General features: G+C 43.4%; 1 protein-coding gene across 1 annotated transcript in view; it reads left to right on the top strand.

The window, feature by feature from the left end:
• The first annotated feature begins 2573 nt into the window (after positions 1-2573).
• LOC134600406 (polyunsaturated fatty acid lipoxygenase ALOX15B-like) overlaps positions 2574-22327 on the top strand; it is a 49919-nt gene continuing 30165 nt past the window's right edge. Inside the window, exons 1-4 of the mRNA XM_063445015.1 lie at positions 2574-2768; positions 4608-4806; positions 11060-11141; positions 12010-12132. Of these exons, the coding sequence (XP_063301085.1) occupies positions 2622-2768; positions 4608-4806; positions 11060-11141; positions 12010-12132 (551 nt within the window). The 5' untranslated portion in view covers positions 2574-2621. The remainder of the gene's footprint in view (positions 2769-4607; positions 4807-11059; positions 11142-12009; positions 12133-22327) is intronic.

The following is a 22327-nucleotide window of genomic DNA, read 5'->3' on the forward strand; positions in this document are numbered from 1 at the left end:
TTTTACTGTGACTTCATAGGCACTCTCATGTTGTGATGGGCCAATTCACTAAATAAGACATTTGTGTGGACACTTTTTTTTATTTTCACATTGTGTCATTAAAAAAAACTCCTAGGTAAATTGTTTTTCTTTACTTTTTTTTTTTTTTTTCTGGGACATTATAGGTTAAATGTTGCTTTGATCCCCTGAAACTGGCAACAATTAGGACACATTGTATTTGTTTTGTAATTTAGCTGATTTGAAGAACTCTACAATTCGTATCTGCTTCTAAGGTTGGGTGGTTTTTATTACTGGTGGTCCGATACAACTCAAGCCATCAAAGGCACAAATGACATTGTATAGAAATATCGCATTTTACATTTCATCCTGTTTTAGAATTCATTGACTGCCCAAACTAAAACTGGGATCTCTGGCCTTCCCCTTACACTGTCTCTGGAGAGAGCTGGCCTAGAAAAATGAGTTGACCAAGAAGTGCATATCATTTCTATATTAAAATAAACTGTAATCTGTTGAGTCAAATCGAAGTATATTTCCATATTCAAACTCTCTCTGGACAGAATTATTGGTAGTTTGCTAATACAGTGAATAGTAGAAATCGAGAGAACCCTATCATTTAATGTGTTTATGTAAATGTATATTAAAGGTAATCTATAGTGTAAATACAAAGCTTTATTCCTAACACAATAGAGTCCTCTCTACCTTGTGCCTACCCCACCCGTCAGGCAGCTACAGGGTTTTAGAAAAAACCTTTTTACTCTTCCTCCTCTGACTGGGTGGGGGTTAATGCACATATGCTATGAGTGCATTAAGCCCTCGCTATGAGAAAAATAAACACAACTGAATAAGATCACATCAATACCAGATAACCGGGCGCCACAGTCACATTAGTTGCCAATAATCATGGGATTTTCGCTATAAGAAAGCACTGCCTTATTGCTTTCATATGGAGATTTCGTTTAAGCTGCATGTCCTCATGAGGAGTGTCTGAAAGCCACTAGAGGCAGAATTAGTCCTGCAATGTAATTATGGAAGTTTTTCAAAAAACTGCAATTTAATGGGGACTGGGACACTACACCCAGAACACTTCTGTGAGTCTGGGCTGAATGAGCGGGCTTGTGTATTATAAATACCCTGCAAATGTCTCTTGTGCTTTGCTAAAAGAAAAGTATTAAAAGGACACTCCAGACACCAGAACCGCTTCCTCCTAAAGGACGTTATGCTGCCTGGAGGCGCTCTTACCTCAAGCTGTTAAATTGTTCTCTAACCATTTAACCCCAGCGCCTGTCTCCTCTCCCACTTTCAGGCAGATTCTGGATTTTCGCTAGAGGTAACTTTGGGGTTAATCTGTCTGTGATTGGTTTAACCCCTCGAGGTAAGAGTGCCTCCTGGCAGCAAAACTTTATTTAAAGAGTTATTCTGGCGTTTCCCTTTAATTTTTCTTATCATGGAAATCTCCACAATAAATGGAACTGAATGTGGAGGGGGTTTAATGGTATAAGTGGTTTGTTGAAAGGGGTGCTTGTTTTGGGGGACCTACGTATACACACGTTACCTGGAAACTAAATGCACTTGGTTGTTAATCACTGCGGTCAGAACGTGCATGTGTCAGCCTAGCGGGCAAGCTTGCTCAGCAAACACGTCGGTCAGTATAGCCCTGCGTGTCACAGGTACGCCACCCTTGTGAGGTGTCACTCCCCTTCACACCAGGTTTATCGGTTGATTATTTATGTCCCGCCTGCGTCCTATTTAATCCTGAATTACTATGTGGCGGTGTCTAACCAGTGACTTTATTTGTCCTATCGATGAATGTTCTGCCTTCATAAAGGAGATTGGGTTTACACACTAATGAAACGCTCTGAGTACCTAAAGCTCCAATACGAAGGTAGGTAGCACCTGTTTCTGCCGTAATATCAGTGACTGATTTCCCACTGGGCAGAGAAGGCACCAGTCCTACAGGGGTGCCTTGGTATTATGTGCCTTTTGGAGCTGCTGAGGGGAGAGGAGTACCAGGAGTCTTGGCCTCTGTGTCTGTCTGTGCCTACAGGAAACTGAAATGTCAATTCGGCCCTGATTGGTGTCTATTCAATGTGATTTAGGGTGGAGGGGGGATGTACTGTGTGGGTGGCAATAGAATATAAGCAATATGTTAGGGTGAGGGCTGAGTAGCTCTTTGTGTAATAGTTGGAGATGGGGTATTTCCTCAATCCCCCTCTTTAGTCGGCTCTATCACTCTGTGTCAGGAGGAAGGAAAGTGCCAGCACTCTACACAGAGCGAGCTCGCTAGTTTATCTGGTATCTATGTACAGGAGATGCATTGTGGGACTTGTGCAGAGTGACTGTATTGGGGAGAAAACAAATGGTGTTTGGGGCACTAAACGTCCAAGGGCAAAGAAATGGGAGTGAACTTTATTTGTCAAAGTAGAGAACTACCAATGTGGGCCGGGTGCTACTCGTGGTATAACTAACTGGTTTGCTGCAAGGTGGATAGCGCTGGTACTCTGGGTACACCCACTGTCTGTAGCTGTCCAAGGCATAAACCATACTAACAATCCCAACATCACATCCTCCAGGAGAAACTTGCCCACTGGAGATCCTGAGCTGCAACAATTACTGTGAAAACCATGTTTAATTACAAAATAAAAGTGGCCACGGGAGATTCACTGACTGCTGGAACTGTCAACTATATCTCCATCGTTCTTGTGGGGGTTAAAGGGGAGACCCCTAAACGCACACTGGATCACTGGGGGAAAGACTTTCTCCCGGGAGCTGTAAGTACTAATGTGTCCAGTATGTGAATGCTATAAGATCTATACATTGAGTTTTAACATGTATATGTGCTGCAATGTTAAAGTCAACTTTCTATTACTTAATGGCCCCATGTATAAGATGTTGCATTAAGTTTACCCTCTTTACCATGTCCATGTAAACACTCTGTAAATTAAAGGGACACTACAGTCACTAAAACCACTTTAGCTTAATGAAGCAGTTTTGGTGTATTGATCATGCCCCTGCAGTCTCTCTGCTCAATTCTCTGCTATTTTGGGCGTGTAAATCACTTGGTTTATGCAGCCTTAGTCACACCTCCCTGAAAGCATCATGCACAGCCTTCCTGAACACTTCCTGTAAAGAGTCATCTAATGTCTACACTTCCTTTTTATTGCAAGTTCGGTTTATCCCCCACATTGTTAATAGCCTGCTAGACCTTGCAGGAGCCTCTTGTATATTTTGAAAATTTCAATTTACAGAGGAGATAAAAACTTTTAAAATTGGTTAACATCTGACTTGGAAATTAAAATTTATAATTTTTTTTTTATTTTTTTTTTAATGCAGGCTGTCGGTCACACCCGGAGGAGGTGTGACTGGGGCTACATAAAAAGTGATATAACTCTTAAATGGCAGATAATTAAGCAGTGAGACTGCAGAGGCGTGATCTATACACACAAACTGCTTCATTAAGCTAAAGTTTTTTTGTTTACTATAGTGTCCCTTAAACCCTCGTCACACACAGTAGGCAACTGAAGACCCTAGAAGGCTTATAACAGAGCAGGCGATACATTTTAAATTAAACAAACTGTGAACGTTTAAACATTCAATCTCTCTCTACAGGAAGTGTTTAGGAAAGCTGTGTAAGTCACATGCAGGGAGGAATGTACAGGTCTGAGTGACTTAAAGGGACACTATAGTCACCAGAACTACAGCTTAATGTAGTTGTTCTGGTGAGTATAATGGCTTCCTTCAGGCATGTTCTTGTAAACACTGGCTTTTCATAGAAAAGGCAGTGTTTACATTGCCCCCTAGGCACACCTCCAGGTGGCCACTCCTTAGAGGGGCTTCCTGGCTCAGGGCTGCACAGACGCTCTGCATGGAGACGCTGAATTTCCCTCCTAGAGATGCATTGATTAAATTAATCTCTCTATGAGTAGGTCCTGATTGGCCAAAATGGCCTTTGGCCCTGTACTGATTTTAGTCAATCCAATGCTGATGTCACAAAGGGGGCGGAGCCAGCGCCGGCAGACCCGCACAGCACTGGAAATAAGGGTGGCTAAGGGGGAGGGTGGGGGCAAGCCACTTATATGGTGGGTTTAGCACCATAGAGTCAGGCATACATGGTTGACCCTATTGTGATCCTTTAACTCCCATATTGCAGAGAATTGAGCTGAAGGAATTTCAATAAGCTAAAGTTTTGTTTAGATTTTCCCAAAATACTGGCTGATTGGTGGATGTGGCTTAATCTCTTAAATTACAGTAGCCCCTGCCCAGGCCATGCCTATGATGTCTTTAAATATCAGCTTATACCTGTAGAGAAGAATACATTAACTGTAACATAGAAACCCTAGTCCTCGTGCTGCTGGTAAACCACTTTCATACGAAGGCTAAGCACTAACTTTTTATTAAAATATGTGGAAACGTAACGTGTCTACTATCCCTCTGTTGGAATGTACCGGGCATGTTTGTCTGAAATTGTCTTATAAAAGCGAAGTCATTGTGCAGCTTATTGCAGCTTCCTCATGCATTGTGTTTAGAAAGTGTTGCCGGTCTGGCACAGTGACGCTGTATTAAGAACTCGATAAATGGCACTAACGTCATGTAATCTGTTATATATTCAGATTGATGAATACAGTGTTAGCAGCAAGGAAGACATCGGAAAGATCCTGTATGTTCGGCTCTACAAGGAACTTTTTCTTGTGGCAGACCAGTGGAATTGCAAGTACGTCACGGTCATATCCCCACAAGGTGATACCTATCGGTTCCCGTGTTACCAGTGGCTCTCAGGCACCACAACTATGGAAATACCAGAGGGGAAAGGTATGGCCCACCTAATCCATAATTTTATCTCAAAGAGAAGCATCCAGCACTTCCTCTTGTGTTCTGCACCTTGTACACTTTTTTTTATTTTATTTTTTAATTTTTATATTTTGTATTTTTCTTTGTCTAAAACTAGTCTAACAAGGAATGAAGCCCACACAGGATTGACCAATGAGAGAAGGTGATGATTCCAGGGTCCTTACCTTAGGCCCAATATCAACCTAACTAAAATGGTTTAATACAATGGGTTCTGTGAAAGTTAAGCTGTATCTTTACCAAAAGTCGGTTGCAAAACTTAAAGGACCACTCTAGGCACCCAGACCACTTCAGCTTAATGAAGTGGTCTGGGTGCCAGGTCCTTCTAGGGTTAACCCATTTTTTCATAAACATAGCAGTTTCAGAGAAACTGCTATGTTTGTGAATGGGTTAAGCCTTCCCCTATTTCCTCTAGTGGCTGTCTCACTGACAGCCGCTAGAGGCGCTTGCGTGATTCTCACTGTGAAAATCAGTGAGAGCACGCAAGCGTCCATAGGAAAGCATTATGAATGCTTTCCTATGTGACCGGCTGAATGCGCGCGCAGCTCTTGCCGCGCGTGCGAATTCAGCCGACGGGGAGGAGAAGAGGAGGAGAGCTCTCCGCCCACCGCTGGAAAAAGGTAAGTTTTTACCCCTTTCCCCTTTCCAGAGCCCGGCGGGAGGGGGTCCCTGAGGGTGGGGGCACCCTCAGGGCACTCTAGTGCCAGGAAAACGAGTGTTTTCCTGGCACTAGAGTGGTCCTTTAAGTCTTTATTTTTGTCAAACTAAAACTTTAATTTCTCTCCATCTATATCTAATCACTGGACTTTCAACCAAATGCCAACTAAGAACACCCTTAAATATCCTAGATTCAAAAATCCCGTTACCAGTTCCAACAAAGTAGCCCAAAGAAATCACCCAGAAACAGTAATACTGCATCAAATCTAATTGTGTATGAACTACGCACCCGAACACGCTCATCAATCACTTCTACAAAGAATTGTGAATATAAAGCTATTCACTGTAACGGATCCCCTATACTCTGGCTGAGTGTATCCGTGCAGAATCTCCCAACATCCAGGCATAGAAGAAGTTGCAGTGATATTTAACTCCCAATCCCCCAAACATGAGCCAAGACTTCATGAAGGAGTAAAGCATTCTGTTTACTGGAAGCCACAGCTGGCCTTCTGTGCAGGACCCCATGCTGAGTGAAGACAGTAACACAAAACAATCACCCAATTACAATGATGTTCAGGACACTCCCTCATAAACCGTATAATCTCTCCTCTGAATCTGGGAGATAATTGAGTTAAGTAGCTGGCTTAAACTCCATTATCTCACGTGTAACGAACCATTTCACTCACAAGAGGATAAAACCCAGTTTAGGCGATAATCCCCTTTCCCATAGACCAGCAGCTATTGCAATCACCAACCTCTCGAACAGCAGACACACAAACCCTGGAAGCAGCCGAACAGGAAAAGGAATACGAACAGCTTACACTCCTGGCAATCTGCATACAGTCAAATTCCCCCCCAAGAATGAGAAGACACTTCACTTTCAGGGTTAAACACCAACAACACTGATTTATTCACACAACAGGCTTATATGGAATTCTCCCATGCAAGGGAGGGATTTACAGTACACAATACAGTTTAAGGTACAACCCACACATCTCCTCCCCCTACCTTATCTGTTAACACAATTAAACAGTACACAATTTCCCCTAAGTTTTGGATGTACCCTAAATACTTGGGGTACATCCACAAATCCAGTATCTCCAGTATATCCAGATAGCCCTAGTCTGGAGGAACAACATATTTGAAAATCAGCCCATTCGGATAAAGGGTTCGGGAGTTATGGGACTTTAAAGTATTGACCGACCGCTCAGGCAAAGTAACCGAAAATAGTTCCATGAACTATTGGTCGGTCTCTGTTAAGGTATTAAAAAGTCCCGAACGACTTGCCATCCGTGGGTTTACTTGGGTTCGTTAGATTCCCCAGGTGAATATTAGTATTTCTACCGAAGGGCGGCTTGTTTGGTAGTTGGGGCATGGAAGTATGGAGATCTCAGCGGTGTTTGCTTAGTCGAGTGTCCGATTTTAGTTCCAGACACTCGACGGCAAAACACCTCTGTTCGGGAGCTAAGATGGCCGCCGCCACGTGTTCGTTTGACGAACAAAGGCCACCCAGCGTTTGTCAATTAAGCTGTGGTTAACCGCAGCTTCTGGGCGGTCAATTGACAGCACACTTCATCTCCTAGGTGGTCCCTCGTACGGTAGTTTGTTCGGTAGATAAAATCTACCGAACACCCTGGCAGAAAGGCACGAATAAGCCTTTCTGCAGGGAAAATAAACCTTTTTTCAAGTCTGGTCCATAGTCCAAAGGGAGCAAGCGGGCAACCAGGCTTCTCCAGTTCACAGTGGCGAGGTTGGTTTTGCCACATCCAGGTACAGAAAATAGTCTCTCTTATAAAGTCACAAAAACACTTTAAATACATAGTCATATTTCGTACAACCAAACCCCCATAGTCTACACATCTCCAGATGGCTTTGATCTGAGCGCACAACATATCCAAAAAGTGCTCAAATCCCACGAACATAGTCAAATTGACCGCTTTGGTGATGTCTACCCAGAAATGGTTCCATAAGTTCAGGGGTAGCAGTCGGTCTAGTTCGAGAGTTCTTATACGAAATAAAAAGGTGCATGAATCAAAAAGGGGAATGGGTTCCCCTGACTCAGTGTGAGGTTTGTTCGGGAGTTCTTGTCAAACAGCGCTCTCCTGGCTTGCCGCAAATAGAAGCAGGCATTCGTACATTTTTCACCAGAGTCCAAGCCATCGAGAGGCCACCTCAATTCCAGGCGACAAAGTCCCGCTTCCTGCTTTTGTGCGGCATGATGGCCGCCGTTTTCTCCACTATGAAGCATTTGGTTATACGAACCACACAAAGAGCACTGAATTCCTGTGGTCTGTTTGAAGTTAATGAGCCAGGGGGTGGTCGGTGTTCAGTACTTAGTCTCTTTGCATGAATGGGAAACAAAATCTTAGCAAAATGCCTGAACATAGTAGTGGGAAGTATGGCAAAACTAGCCACCTAAGACTGTATTTCCATTCATGTGATGTTGTAGCTTTAAGGCTATCTGAACTGTGCATATTCACTTTTCTATATTTGATGCGAACGAGAGCATTCGTATGCTGGCGGCACGAAAGCCACCAGCATTCATACAGTAGTTTCATGAACAGTGAATTTCAACACTGTTCGTGAACGAACAAACTACCGAATGGGAGGTCGTGTGGCTCCCATTACGGATCGCAACATTGTATCTTTCCGTAGTTAATAGATGTTCAGGGTGGCCGCTGTTTGGGTATCAACCACGCGGCAGTCGGCCATCTTGGATCCTTTGTTAGCCCAGCGGTATTTTGTCGTTGAGCATCTGGAACTAAAATCGGCTACTCGACGGCACGAATACCGCTGGACTTCGGGAGCACCGGTCTTTCGGTATTTTATCTCTGCTTGTCTATTCGTGCCTTTGGTGAAAAATGTATGTTTAAGTGTATTTCGTGTGGCGTTCGATTAATTGTGCTGGGATCTTTTACCTGGATTATTCTATGCTGTTCCTGTCTACCAGCGGAGATATTGTGGATTATACTACCTCTCCGCTACAGGAAGGACTTCAGGGGAAGGCAAAATAGGGATTTTGTCACATGCACCATTCACTGAGAGATTCTCCAACTGTCAATATTACAAGATTGATTACATCGTTGTACCAATAGCTGTCAGGTCACAGTATCTGACACCAAGTAGCAAAAGGTTCACAAGAGAAATATATCTAAACGATACCGGGAATACACAAAGAACCAGCCTAAAGGAATATACCCCCCAGATGAACAGTGCATCATATTGCATGTGAAAATAATGCAATATGATGTCATATGAACATAAAGTGCTATATAGGGTACCTTACCCAAGGTGTATTGTATACGGTATGTAATCCACATTGAACAGCTACAATCAACACGTGTGTTTGAACACCCAAATGGTAGCATACTGGTTCTCAAAAGGAACAAACTGAAATCTAAGGAATAGCAATCCATATAGTGAACACATGGAATCCATAGCTTGGCATGCAACTGCCTGTACCTGAACACGATGAAAATCTGTTATTTTACAAAGATACTTCAAAAGACTGTATTATTTAGAAATGCAAACTATTACATAGTTCCATAGCTGAAAAGAGACATGCATCCATAAAGTTCAGCCTTCCTCACATATGTTTTTGCTGTTGATCCAAAAGAAGGCAAAAAAACCTAGTTTTTAATTTTGCATTAAACTAGGAAAAAATTCCTTCTTAACCCCAAAATAGCAGTCAGATGTCTCCTTGTATCAAGCAGCTATTACCCCAATAATTAGAAATTATATCCCTGTATGTTATGTTTTTGCAAGTATTTATCCAATTGCAATTTAAACATCTGTATGGACTCTGATAAAACCACCTCTTCAGGCATAGAATTCCATATCCTTATTGCTCTTACTGTAAAAAAACTTTTCTTTGTCTTAGATGAAATCTCCTTTCTTCGAGCCTAAATGTGTGACCTCGTGTCCTATGTATAGCCCTATTTATGAATAGATTTCCAGATAATGGTTTGTATTGGCCCCAAATATATTTGTATAATGTTATCATATCCCCTCTCAGGCGCTGTTTTTTTAACCTTTTCTTCGTAACTAAAATGCTCCATTCCTTTAATCAAAATTTTTTTTTTTTCGTCTTTGCATTTTTTTCTAGTGCCATTAGTTACTTTAAAACAAGTGCCCACAATTGCACAGCATATTCAAGGTGTGGCTTATATATTTTCATCTCGAGAATTTCTGCCCCTATTTATACATGACAAAACCTTACTGGCCTTGGCAACGGCAGATTGACATTGCATATTGCTGCCTGATTTGTTGTCTATAACAATTCCCAAATCCTTCTCGTGTGTGGTTATCCCTAGTTCACTACCATTTAGGGTGTAAATTGCTGGTGCATTCTTAACCCCGAAGTGCATAACTTTGCATTTCTCTACGTTAAATATAATCTGCCATTTTAGTGCCCAGTCCCCCAATCTATCCAAATCCCTCTGCAGCAAAGCAATATCCTGCTCACATTTTATTACTTTACAAAGTTTTGTCTCATCTGCAAACACTGAAACATGACTTTCAATGCCTATTGCAAGACCATTTATAAATGTTAAATAGAGTCTCACGTTATCCAATCACAAGTTATCTGCAATTATTTTAATTTTTTTTGCAATAATTTGCATATCTCTTGCCATAGGATCCTCCTTAATATATACTGAAGAAAAATAGTTATTTAAAATATCTGCCTCTTCCTGGTCTTCATTAACTAACAGACACATCTGTTTCCACTGTACCTATATATATATATGTGTGTGTGTGCATATATATATATATATATATATATATATGTATATATATATATATATATATATATATATTTATTTTTTATTTTAATGCCTTTTTAATCTGTTTTACTTCCCTACTAAGCCACATTGATTTCAATTTGTTAATTTTATATTTATTACCCAATGGTACATACTGTGAAATGTACCTTTCTAATATTTGTTGGAATAGTTTCCATTTATCCTCAGCGTGTTTTTTTTTTTTTTCACTAGGGAGTTTATACCAGTCGATATGTTGTAGAACTGCCCTAATCTTATTGAAATTGGCTTTTTAAAAATCATAAGTTTTTTTTTTTTTTGTATACCCCACATGCTTTAGATTTTTTTTAGCGTTTTATTAAAAAAAATTACAATATTGTTGGATGTTGGTCAAAAGATCAACATTGTTTGTGATAACGCGATCCAGACAAGCGTCCTTTCTAGTCGGTGCTTGTACCAGTTGTGACATGATGGTGTCGTTTAACACATTCAAAAACCTGATTCCCCTTGTGAATTAATGCACCTTGATTCCACGACACCCTTGCTGAAGTACTAGTCCCTCTATCCCAATTTATGTCCGGGTAATTAAAATATCCAATAATTAACGTGTTACCCAGATTTGCAGCTTTCCCAATTTGCTCTAACAGCTGCTGTTCTTCCTGCTGCTTGTATGTCTGTTCTAGTCATGTGAAGATGCAGGTGGTCTGGTCCATGGCTTTGTAGAAGTTTTCTGTACTGATCAGATAATGGACTTCTTTTCTAAATAACATCTCACTAATAACAAGACTCTTCAATTATAGGAAGGGTCCTGTTGGATGGTGAAAATCCTGTGGTTCGTCAGCAGCGAAGTAATGAACTGGAAGAAAAGAGAAGTGAATACAGGTGAGATGACTACTACAACCATTAAAGGGTATCCATTGGATGGTGGTGGTCTGTTTGTACAGCACTTTCAGCAGAAATCTTTCTGGCCAAAATGGTTAGTGGCAGAGTTCAGATGGGTTTTCTAGTCCTGTTCCTGGATGGCTTTTCTTCTCCTGGAACAGATCAATATTGTCACAATCCTCTGCAAGTCAGTGTCCCATGTCTAAAGTCTTCCTTTATCTGAAAGTGATATAGAATGATGTGGGGGGTCTCCTTGTCAAAACTAGGGGAATGGGAATGCTCTGTTCATATATTTTGGCTTTAATTTAAGTGGGGGAGAAATTTCAGCCTGCTTTAGGACAAATGGTCTTCTGCATTTATGAAAGGGTTTAAAAGTGCTTACACTCTGCTGCTCCTGTCAAAAGTTAATTTCCACCAACACTCTTGAGTTTGTGGTTACAGCTGAGCCTCCTTTTAGACTACCAATGCCTTATCTTTTTTTTTTTTTTTTTTATTTATTTATTTATTTATTGCTCCTCCTTTAATCATCTGTATTTGTCCATGCTCATGTCCCTTCTTGATGTTATAGTCACTAGGTATTGTCACATCCAACACCTTTGTAGACTTTGGTCTCATGCCTATCTCCATGACTTTGTGTTGGCTGGTAAGTACTTGCTTGTTGATCTGGCGATACCTCACTTCCCACCACCTTCAGTAATTATGGAGGATATAGGTAAATGGCCTCGCTGTCAGCCCTGAGGCTAATAGTCAGGAACTGGCCCTTAAATGCACAGAATAGGGAATAACCCATAAGGGTACATTTCATTTGTGAGGGCTATCATTGCATCTGTAGTTGATAAATGTACCTGTTATTTCATTGTCCCCCTAGGTGGCGATGTTTCGCACAGGGGGCACCCCACTGTTTGCATGAAGATCAAATTACTAATCTAAATTTGAATGATCAATTCTCTGCCACCACAATAACAAGCTCCCTCACTCTTGGAGCTTCAAGGTACGTATTTCATGATATTGATGATCCACAAAGACCCTATCAATATTTATTGGGTATTTCCACAGAGTGAGCCCATGGATCAAGTTGTATTGTTAGTTTTTGTGCCCATTGAAATTTGTTTTGTATGGGACAAAACGTTTGCTTAACCAGGACTTGAGTTGTAGATACGTATATGATGTGCATTATAAATTTCTTGTTTTGAAGGAAAGGTTAACATTGTTTGTTTCATTTTTTTTTTTTATTTATTATTGCCATTTATATAGCGCCAACAGATTCCGTAGCGCTTTACAATATTATGAGAGGGGGATTTAAATATAAATAGGACAATTACTAATAAACTTACAGGAACAATAGGTTGAAGAGCACCCTGCTCGATCGAGCTTACATTCTATAGGAGGTGGGGTGTAAAACACATTAGGACAGGAATTTACAATCAAATAAGGTGGGCTGCCCTTTAGGAGAGGGCAAGAGACAGGTATGTGAGGTAAGGGTTAGTCTTGGAGGCCATAAGCTTTCCTAAAGAGATGGGTTTTAAGGCACTTCTTAAAAGCTGCAAGACTAGGGGAGAGTCTGATGGCGGTAGGCAGGCTATTCCATAGGAAGGGAGCCGCCCGCGAGAAGTCCTGCAAGCGCGAGTTGGCCGTACGAGTGCGGACAACGGACAGGAGGTGGTCACGGGCAGAACGGAGAGACCGAGAAGGGACATACCTATGGATCTGTGAGCAATATTGAACATTTTAATGTTTCACAGACTGACTCTGTAACTAAAATCTGGAACAATTGTGATTGTAAAGGTGTAGCATAGGAAATGTGAAAGAGACTTAATGTCTCATCTATAGGGCAAGCGTAAGGGCTGTGGTTGGTTAAATGTCTAGGGTAAGCACTTCTTTGGGCTCAAGGCTCAATATCTCTCAATGTGTGACCACTGTGGGGGTTCAGGATGGTAGTGAGCTAGCACGAAGCTGTTCAAAATAGCCTGATAATGGGATTCAAAATACGGTAGTCCAACTCTCTGACCCAGTCCACATACGGGACGAGACAGGGTTGCCCACTGTCCCCGCTCTTCTTTATCCTAAAATACGGCAGTCTCTATTCTCCCTGGCTTTATATTATTATATAAGAAAGGCCACTCACAACATTTCCAATTACATACAATCATTGATGTCTGCAAATTTCTGAAAGACACGTTTACTCCTCTGACAATTCGTGATAAATAAATTTTTAACATCAGGTGAAATTATCCAATCTACAATCATGGCTAAAATTCCTCTTTAACCCCTTAAGGACCAAACTTCTGGAATAAAAGGGAATCATGACATGTCATGTGTCCTTAAGGGGTTAAACCATAGCTTGGGCTTGAGGTTTAACTGAACATTGACTATAGTTTTGTAATACACTATGGAAGTTGGGTTAGGGTTGGTAATACAGCCGCAAAAAGGGTGGCGTTGTGTATGCTTGGTGCATAAACATTAGGCTTTCCTAATGTTGGGTTCTAGAGCATATGTAGGCAGCAATCCAGATGCTGTGGACTACATTTCCCATGATCCTTTGGCAGCATTATGGCTGTTGGAGCATATTGGGAGATGTAGCCCACAACATCTAGAGAGCCAAAGGTTGTTTACCCAATTTCTAGCAATAACACGTACCAAAGTGGAAATAATGGACACTCCTGTCCAATTCTGTTTGAAGTAAGCGATGGGGAAAAATAATGCAGCTAGCTTGCTATATAGCACAAACCATTGTGTGGAAATCTATTCACAAACCGGACTTTACATAGTACACAAGGTCATGCGTTTAGACTGGAAGAAAGAAGATTTCGTCTAAGGCAAAGGAAAGGTTTTTTTACTGTTAGAACAATCAGGATGTGGAATTCTCTGCCTGAAGAAGTGGTTTTATCAGAGTCCATACAGATGTTCAAACAGCTACTAGATGCATACTTGCAAAAACAGAATATTCAAGGATCTAATCTTTCAATGTAGGGTAATAACTGCTTGATCCAAGGATAAATCTGACTGCCATTCTGGGGTCAAGAAGGATTTTTTTTCCTAGCTTGTTGCAAAATTGGAAGTGCTTCAAACTGGGTTTTTTACCTTCTTTTGGATCAACCGCAAAAATCAAATGTGAGGAAGGCTGAACTTGATGGACACCAGTCTCTTTTCAGCTATGTAATAGGTAACTATGTAATTAAGGAGAGAGCTGTATTTTTGAAGGGCTGCTTCTAGATATGAGGGTAGTGGATGCATGGAATGGCCTTCCAGCTGAAGTGGTAGAGGTTAAGCATGTGTGGGATACACATATCCCATAACTTAAGAGCAGGCCAGAGACTAATGAAAGTATTAAACTAAAAGTGTGAACAGGAAAAAATATTCCGTTCACATGTGTAGCTGCAACACCAAATATCTCATATGACAAAAAATATAAAATTGTACTTGTGAGTCATTCCATCGTTAAATGAACAGGATTCTTGCCACAGTGATGGACTTATCTCAATTCTGGATAATGTGTCACAATGGGTGCATGTAGGTCCGCACACTTGTATAAGCCACAGAAAAATTATATATACGAAAAGAGTGCACATTTATTTATAAATATGCATATCAAAGTCATGGTGTCATGCTGTCACTGCAGCCCTCGTAGATGCTAAAGGTATTACAGGCAGGTCACACCAAAACATTCTAGCACACAGAGATGACACAAATTTTGCAGCAAAAGAGGGGGGAAAAAGTTTGGAAAATATCAATTTGCTGTTCTACATGCAACTGCCAGACAGGGAAGAGACAACCCAGAAGACTACCCCGAAAAAGCGTGTGAAAGCCCTGGATGCATTTCACACCTTGGTGATTTCTCAACATGTTGAAAGCACCAAGAAAGTTGCAAAACACGTCCAGGGACCCCATGATACCATGACTTTTTTTTAAAAATGCATACTTTATAAATAAATATGCACTCTTTTCATATACATTTTTCTGTGGATTATCTGTGTGCAGACCTACATGCACCTATTGTGACACTATCCCTAATGAAAGGATTTAGAAAATTGGGAAGACTAGATGGGCCAAACTGTTCTTATGTGCCATCACATATCTCCGCATCTAATGAGGAATATCCTTTTATGTATATTTTAAGAGGGTTAAGTAATTTCTGAGTTCAGTCCCTGCTTATCCTACACAAACTATACTTGGTATTATGGACTTTAGCTAACATTTTATTTGGGTTTTATTTAGCAATGGCTCTGACATTTTTGACTTGTTTGGAAAGGGTGGTTACATGAGTCCTCAACTTTAATAAAGGCATATCTGTTCTGAATTATGGCAAACTCTAATGCTTTGTGTGAAGAATCACCCTCCATGCATTCGGTACTTTCCCTCCCTGCTACTTTGTTCATTGGATTTATTACCTTTTATTACTAGTTAATTTGTTACTTTCTATTCGTCAAAATCCCTTGTTCTGTAAAATAGCTATTTTACCAAACGAGGAACACCCTGGGTAGCAATTAGAACGAAGATTCCGGTTATTGCACAGAACCACAAGCTAATTGAGTACTCCTGGGTGGCTGCCATTTCGGGACCCGAACACGTGGCGAGAACAATGGATGGCTGCCATCTTAAACTCCCGAACGGCCGGCAGCGGGACTTGGGCGTCGAGTGCCTGGAACTAATTTCGGCATGGCTCTCCAGCAATACCCGGTCCCCCATGGAAGTCCCATCTGACCCATTTACACAAATTGCGCACGAATGGCGTTCAGGAGTTTCAATCTACCGAACGAGGGGAGCACTCGCATGTAACTAGCTACCTTATATCTATGGGGGTTTTCGTGAAATTTTCATCCGAACGGAGACCGGCTAGCACCTCTGATTTAATGGAACTGAGTCAGCTACAACCTCGTGGCGAGCCGGTCAAACTTCCACACGGTATAACTCCAAAACTGCAGAACGGATTCTCACTAAATTTGGATATGTATAAAGTATGTTTCCAATAATTGTGAAAAATTTAAACGTTTCTGCCCACTAGACAATTGAGTTTGATAAGTGCTCAAACCCAGTTATCTAGCCTGGCCCAGAGGAGGACTTATGCACTATATAAAATTATATGCCCTGTTTCTCAGTAAATGAGACTTGTTCCAGCATTAATCCTTGGCTCATGTGTGGATTATTTGGCGATACCAGCGATTTATTACTCTGTGGATTATCTGGCGATTTTTTTATTTTTATGGGAAGAAGGGAATGCTTGACGGAGTAAAGGATTGTACTGTCCCACTTTGTATTTTCAAAAATTTCTAGAGTGCGGTGGAGGGTGTAAAAATAGACTAAAATAAAGATTAGTGAAGCCACCTCATCCTGGGGACTTTGTCGGGGGTGCAGGTCAGCTGGTATGTGTGTATATAAACTGTTAATTTATTGATATTGTAAGCTGATGGCTGGTAAAGTAAATTATTCTTTAGTTGACATTTACTATAACATTTTCATAATTCATTGCATCTATCTAGGGTTTTATGGTTTTTCTAGCCATTGTCCAAGTATATACGGAATCTTGTTGGATTGTTCAATGCTCGATTTTGTCTTGAATGTGCAATTTAATTTTTTTTTTTTTTTTTTAGCAGAAAGGTCATCTGGATCATGTCTGTCATGACTTTGGTGGGTTAGTGATGCTATTTTGCTCATTGGAGCCATCTGTGGGTTAACAGGAATCATTTCAGGTAGATGTAATGCTCTACTGATGAGCAGATATTGGTTTTATGGGCTTGCCACAGGGATGTTGTGGTTCCCTTCATGGTGTGAATCAAAGGTAGAGGAAAGGATTTGTCTTCGAGGTGCCAAAGATTGCAACTAGAGTTGAGCGGACACCTGGATGTTCGGGTTCAGCCGAACTTCGGCAAAAAGTTGGAGTTCGGGACTCGAACTTGACCCTGAACCCCATTGAAGTCAACGGGACACGAACATTTGGGCACTAAAATGGCTCTAAAAAGTCTTGGAAAGAGCTAGAGGGACTACTGTCCTCGCCCCCACCCCTGAGCTTCAGGTAGGGGCCCTAAATAATAATGTGGAGGGGGGGAGGAACCTATGGTCCTTAGGGGTGACTAAGGGGTCTGTTAGATGTAGTGGAGTGGGGAGGGGGGGTTATAAAAATAAAAAACGGGATTCGGCATGACCGTGCCGCTTAATATTGCCGAACCCGAACTGTTACTGAAATGCTCAGTGTCTAAAAATCTTAATGTTCACTCAACTCTAATTGCAACCTCTAAACTTGCTAGTAGTGATGTACCGAATGGTTCGCTGGCGAATAGTTCCTGGCGACATAACATGTTTGCTACGGCGGGCGAACACATGCGTGGTTTGATCCGCCCCCTATTCATCATCATTGAGTAAACTTTGACCCTGTGCCTCACGGTCAGCAGACACATTCCAGCAAATTAGCAGCAGACCCTCCCACCTCCTGTACAGCATCCATTTTAAATTCATTCTGAAGCTGCATTCTTAGATAGAGGAGGGAAAGTGTAGCTGCTGCTCATTTGATAGGGAAATTGATGGCTAGGCTAGGGTATTCAGTGTCCACTACAGTCCTGAAGGACTCATCTGATCTCTGCTGTAAGGACAGCACCCCATTTTAGGGCTAGAACATCAGTCTGCACTTTTTTTTTTTTTTTTGTCAGGCTCACAGTGGATACTGTGCCCACTTGCCCAGTGCCACCACTCATATCTGGTGTCACAATAGCTTAAGCTTGCATCTAAAAACAATTTTTTTTTTTTCACTGTTATACATTGAATAGCAGTTAGTTGTCTGCAAGCGTCAGAAAGTCACCCCCTTGCCCGGCTTCTGACAGCTGGCTTGTCTGAACTATTAGCCCGCCAGCTTTTACCATACAAGCTGGTGGAGTCTGAGGTGTTAAAAAAATGTTGTAGCTATTGGGACACCGCAGTGGAAGGTACCCGGACAAAATTTCTTTGCACAAAAGGCAATCCCCAATCTGTACTCGATTTGTGCAAAAGGAAGTCATGGCATGTCTGGCACACAGTGTTGGGGCAAGGATCCATCTGACCACTGATACCTGGTCTGCAAAGCATGGTCAGGGCAGGTATATCAACTACACTGCGCATTGGGTAAACCTGCTGACGGCTGCCAAGCATGGAATGCGTGGCTCTGCAGAGGAGTTGGTGACACCGCCACGACTTGCAGGCAGGCCTGCTGCCACCTACTCTACTCCTCCTACTCCATCCTCTTCCATAACCTCCTCGGCTGAGTCCTCTTCTGCTGCTGCATCTTGCTCCAGATCAACGGCAGCTCCCCAGGTACTATTCCACATCCCAGATACGGCAGTGTCACGCCGTCTTGGAGTTGACTTGCCTGAAAGCAGAGAGTCACACCGGACCAGCACTCCTGCTAGTCCTGAACGCACAGGTGGAAAAGTGGCTGACTCCGCACCAACTGGAAATCGGCAAAGTGGTTTGTGACAATGGAAAAAATTTGATAGCGGCATTGAAATTGGGCAAGTTGACACATGTGCCGTGCATGGCACATGTGGGTAATCTGATCATACAACGCTTTGTGCATAAGTACACAGGCTTACAGGACGTCCTGAAGCAGGTCAGGATCAGCTTGGGGATGTCCGTAGGAGTACTCACAGATCACTGTTCAAGGTCTGTTTGTCTGGATAACCCGTCAGCATTGCCATTTTGCTTCCCAGGGCGATAGTGAATTGTAAAGTCAAAAGGCTGGCATTGTCTCCTGACACCCTGTTCAGCCACACCAACGGGTTGTGATCTGTAAGGTAAACGGTTGTCCATACAAGTAAGGTTGCAGCTTTTTGAGGGCACACACCACCGCCAGGCACTCCTTTTTCAATGGCAGTGTATCTACTTCCCTGGGTAAAAGTTTCCGGCTTAGATAAGCCCCAGGTTGCTCGCCGCCATCTGCTCCGACTTGGCTCAGTACTGCTCCCAATCCAAACATAGAAGCGTCTGTATGGACGAGAAAGCGTTTGGTTGGATCAGGAGCAGAAAGTACAGGTGATTTAATGAGCGCCGTCTTGAGCTGTTGGAAGGTCTGTTCACACTCTAGGTCCCATACTACTATCTTGGGGAGGTTTTTATGTGTTGGATCCGTGAGAGGTTTAGCCAGGGTGCTGTAATTAGCTACTAATTTCCTGTAGTACCCTGCGGTACCCAGGAATGCGAGGACCTGGGTTTTAGTGCGGGGGGTTGGCCACTTAGCGACTGCCTCTATTTTAGCGGGTTCTGGTTTCTGTAGCAGGCTCCCGACTCTGTGCCCTAAGTATTGAACTTCTGCCATTCCTATATGGCACTTACTGGGCTTTAGGGTCAGTCCGGCCTCCCTAATCCGCTCTAGTCCGGCTCCTATGTGGGTCAGGTGTTCGGGCCAGAAGCAGCTAAAAATGGCTATATCATCCAAGTAGGCGCAGGCATACTCCTGAAACACATCCAGTAGCTGATCTACCATCCTCTGAAATTTAGCCGGGGCATTCTTCATCCCGAATGGCATGACCTTAAACTGATACAGGCCAAACGGGGTGACAAATGCTGACTTGCGGATGGCGTCCTCGGCTAATGGAATTTGCTAGTACCCCTTGCACAGATCTATTGTGGTGAGGTACTGGCCTCTGGCCATTTTGTCTAGGATCTCGTCTATCCGGGGCAAAGGGTAGGCGTCTGAGGTTGTTTTATCGTTTAGCCTCCGGTAGTCCACACAGAAACGGGTCGTGCCGTCCCGTTTCGGTACTAATACTACCGGGGAGGCCCAGGGGCTGTCAGTGTTCTATCACCCCGAACTGCAGCATTTCCTTAATTTCTTTCTGCATATTTTCTTTAACTGCTTCGGGTATGCGATAGGCGGTTTGGCGAAGGGGGGTCTGGTCTAGGGTTTCAATTTTGTGAGTGGTTAATGGAGTGTACCCAGGTAGGTTGGGGAAACGTGGCCCTCCTTGTCCTGGATTAGTCTTTGGACCTGGATTCGCTCCTGGGGGTCTAACCGTTCTCCTAACTGTACTTCTCCCAGGTCTCCGCTCTTGCCCTCTTGGTCTAGGAGATCTGGGAGTTGCAAATTATCATAATCTTCAGTGGCAGGTGCACAGATCGCAGTTACCTCCTTCCGTACGCTCGTGGTATGGCTTGAGCATGTTCACATGGAGCATGCGCTTGCCTCCCGTGCCTGTGACCGGACCGATCACAAACCTGCTCTACCACCTTGTATGGGCCCTGCCAGGAAGCCTGCAGCTTGTCCTTTTGCCCCACCTTAAAGCTGCGGTCCCTGGCTCCCTTATCGTACCATCTGCGCTTCCTATGTTGGGCCGCCTGGAAGTTGTCGCGTACGTTCTGGGTCAGCATCTCCAGGCGGTCCCTAAACTCTAGCACATAGGGTACGATGGTGGTGCCGCTAACAGTCTCGTCTCCCTCCCAGTGTTCCCTAAGTAAATCTAGGGGGCCCCTCACTCTCCTCCCAAATAATAGTTCGAAAGGAGAGAACCCGGTGTATTCCTGAGGTACTTCCCTATAGGCAAACATCAAGTGGGGTAGGAACCTTTCCAAGTCTGAGTGTCTATGAACGTACGGATCATCTGTTTAAGTGTTCCATTAAACCGTTCAGAGCCCATTGCACTGGGGGTGATAAGCGGAGTTCAGTATTTTATGAACCCCACATATCTTCCAGAGTTGTTGTGCGACTTCGGCGGTAAACTGGGTGCCCCTATCCAAAATTTCCTTGGGAAATCACACCCGGGAAAATATTCGCATCAGGGCATCCGCTACCGTCTCTGCGTGCACATTAGTCAAAGCTATTGCTTCTGGGTACCTGGTGGCATAGTCCACCACGGTCAGTACATATTTCTTGCCGGAGGGGCTGGGCTTGGATAGGGGTCCTATAATATCTACCGTTACCCTACTGAACGGTTACTCAATTATGGGAAGAGAACGGAGCCGGGCTTTGTATCAGTCTCCCCTCTTCCCTACCCTCTGGCAGGTATCACAGGTCTGGCAGTATCGCCTGACATCCTGTGAGATACCTAGCCAGAAGAGGTTCTGGGTCAGCCTGTGCTTAGTACGGCTGATCCTTAAGTGCCCAGACAGGGGAATGTCGTGGGCGATGCGTAATAACTCCAGTCTATATTTTCTCGGCACTATCAATTGCTTTATGGGTAAGGGAATGGATCCGGACACTATTTTTTTTTTCTACAGCAGCCCCTTGTCCCAGGTGTACCTTTCCCCTTCTAATCCTGCCTTGTCTTTATTAATAAGATCTTTGTAGATCTGCAGGGAGGGATCTAGGGCCACTTCAGAACCAAATTCTAGGGGGGATGTCCAGGGCGTGACACTGGGCATGGGGGGTACATTTCTTACCTGAGCCTCAGAGTGGTTAGGCGGAGCTGTGGTGTGGGCCTGCTGCCAGGTAACAACCGGATACGCCTCTTGTACTGCGGTTTGAGGAACAAAAGCTGAAGTCAGCTCCCCCAGGTCGTTGCCCAAAATAACGTCAGCGGGTAGGTCCTGCCTGCCCCACCTCCACATTTCCGTGCCCCGCTCCACAATTCAAATGTACCTTGGCAGTGGGTACTTTATAAATGGCTCCACCTTCCACCCGTACAGCAACACAGTCTCCAGTTAGGAAGATCGACCAAGCATATTTTTCTATCTCACAGTTCCTAAAATCGCTGCCATATACACGTCCACTGATGGGGGACGCAACAGGGATAAGAATAGTACTACTTAACACACCTTATAATAACGCAGAGAGAGGAGTCTGAAGAAGAGGAGGAAGGTGGCTTTGAGGAGGTGGAAGACCAAACCCAGCAGGCGTCCCAGGGGGCTTGTTGTCACCTTTCGGGGACCCTTGGTGTTGTACGTGGCTGGGTGGAGGAAGAGACCTTCAATGACATCAGTGAGGACAAGGAACGGGACATGGCTAGCTTGGTATCCAACCTTGTGCAAATGGGGAGTTTGCGGTTGTGCAAATGGATTGTTTGCGGTGCGTTAAACGGGGAGTTTGGTCTGTCACTGTGAAGCGGGCGTAACCCGTTCACTACCTGATCGAAACAACATCATACAGTCCCCCCCCCTCATTATTTTTATGGCCACCGCTCTCGGGTGAGGGTGGGGGGGGGGGAGTACAGTAGGTGCCCCCCCATTGTGATTTATGCCCCCCACCCACCACGCAGGGGTGGGGGCCGGGGGGAGGACAGTAGGTCCCC

Source organism: Pelobates fuscus, chromosome 1 (genome assembly GCF_036172605.1).
Source record: "Pelobates fuscus isolate aPelFus1 chromosome 1, aPelFus1.pri, whole genome shotgun sequence".
NCBI classification, from domain to species: Eukaryota; Metazoa; Chordata; class Amphibia; order Anura; family Pelobatidae; genus Pelobates; species Pelobates fuscus.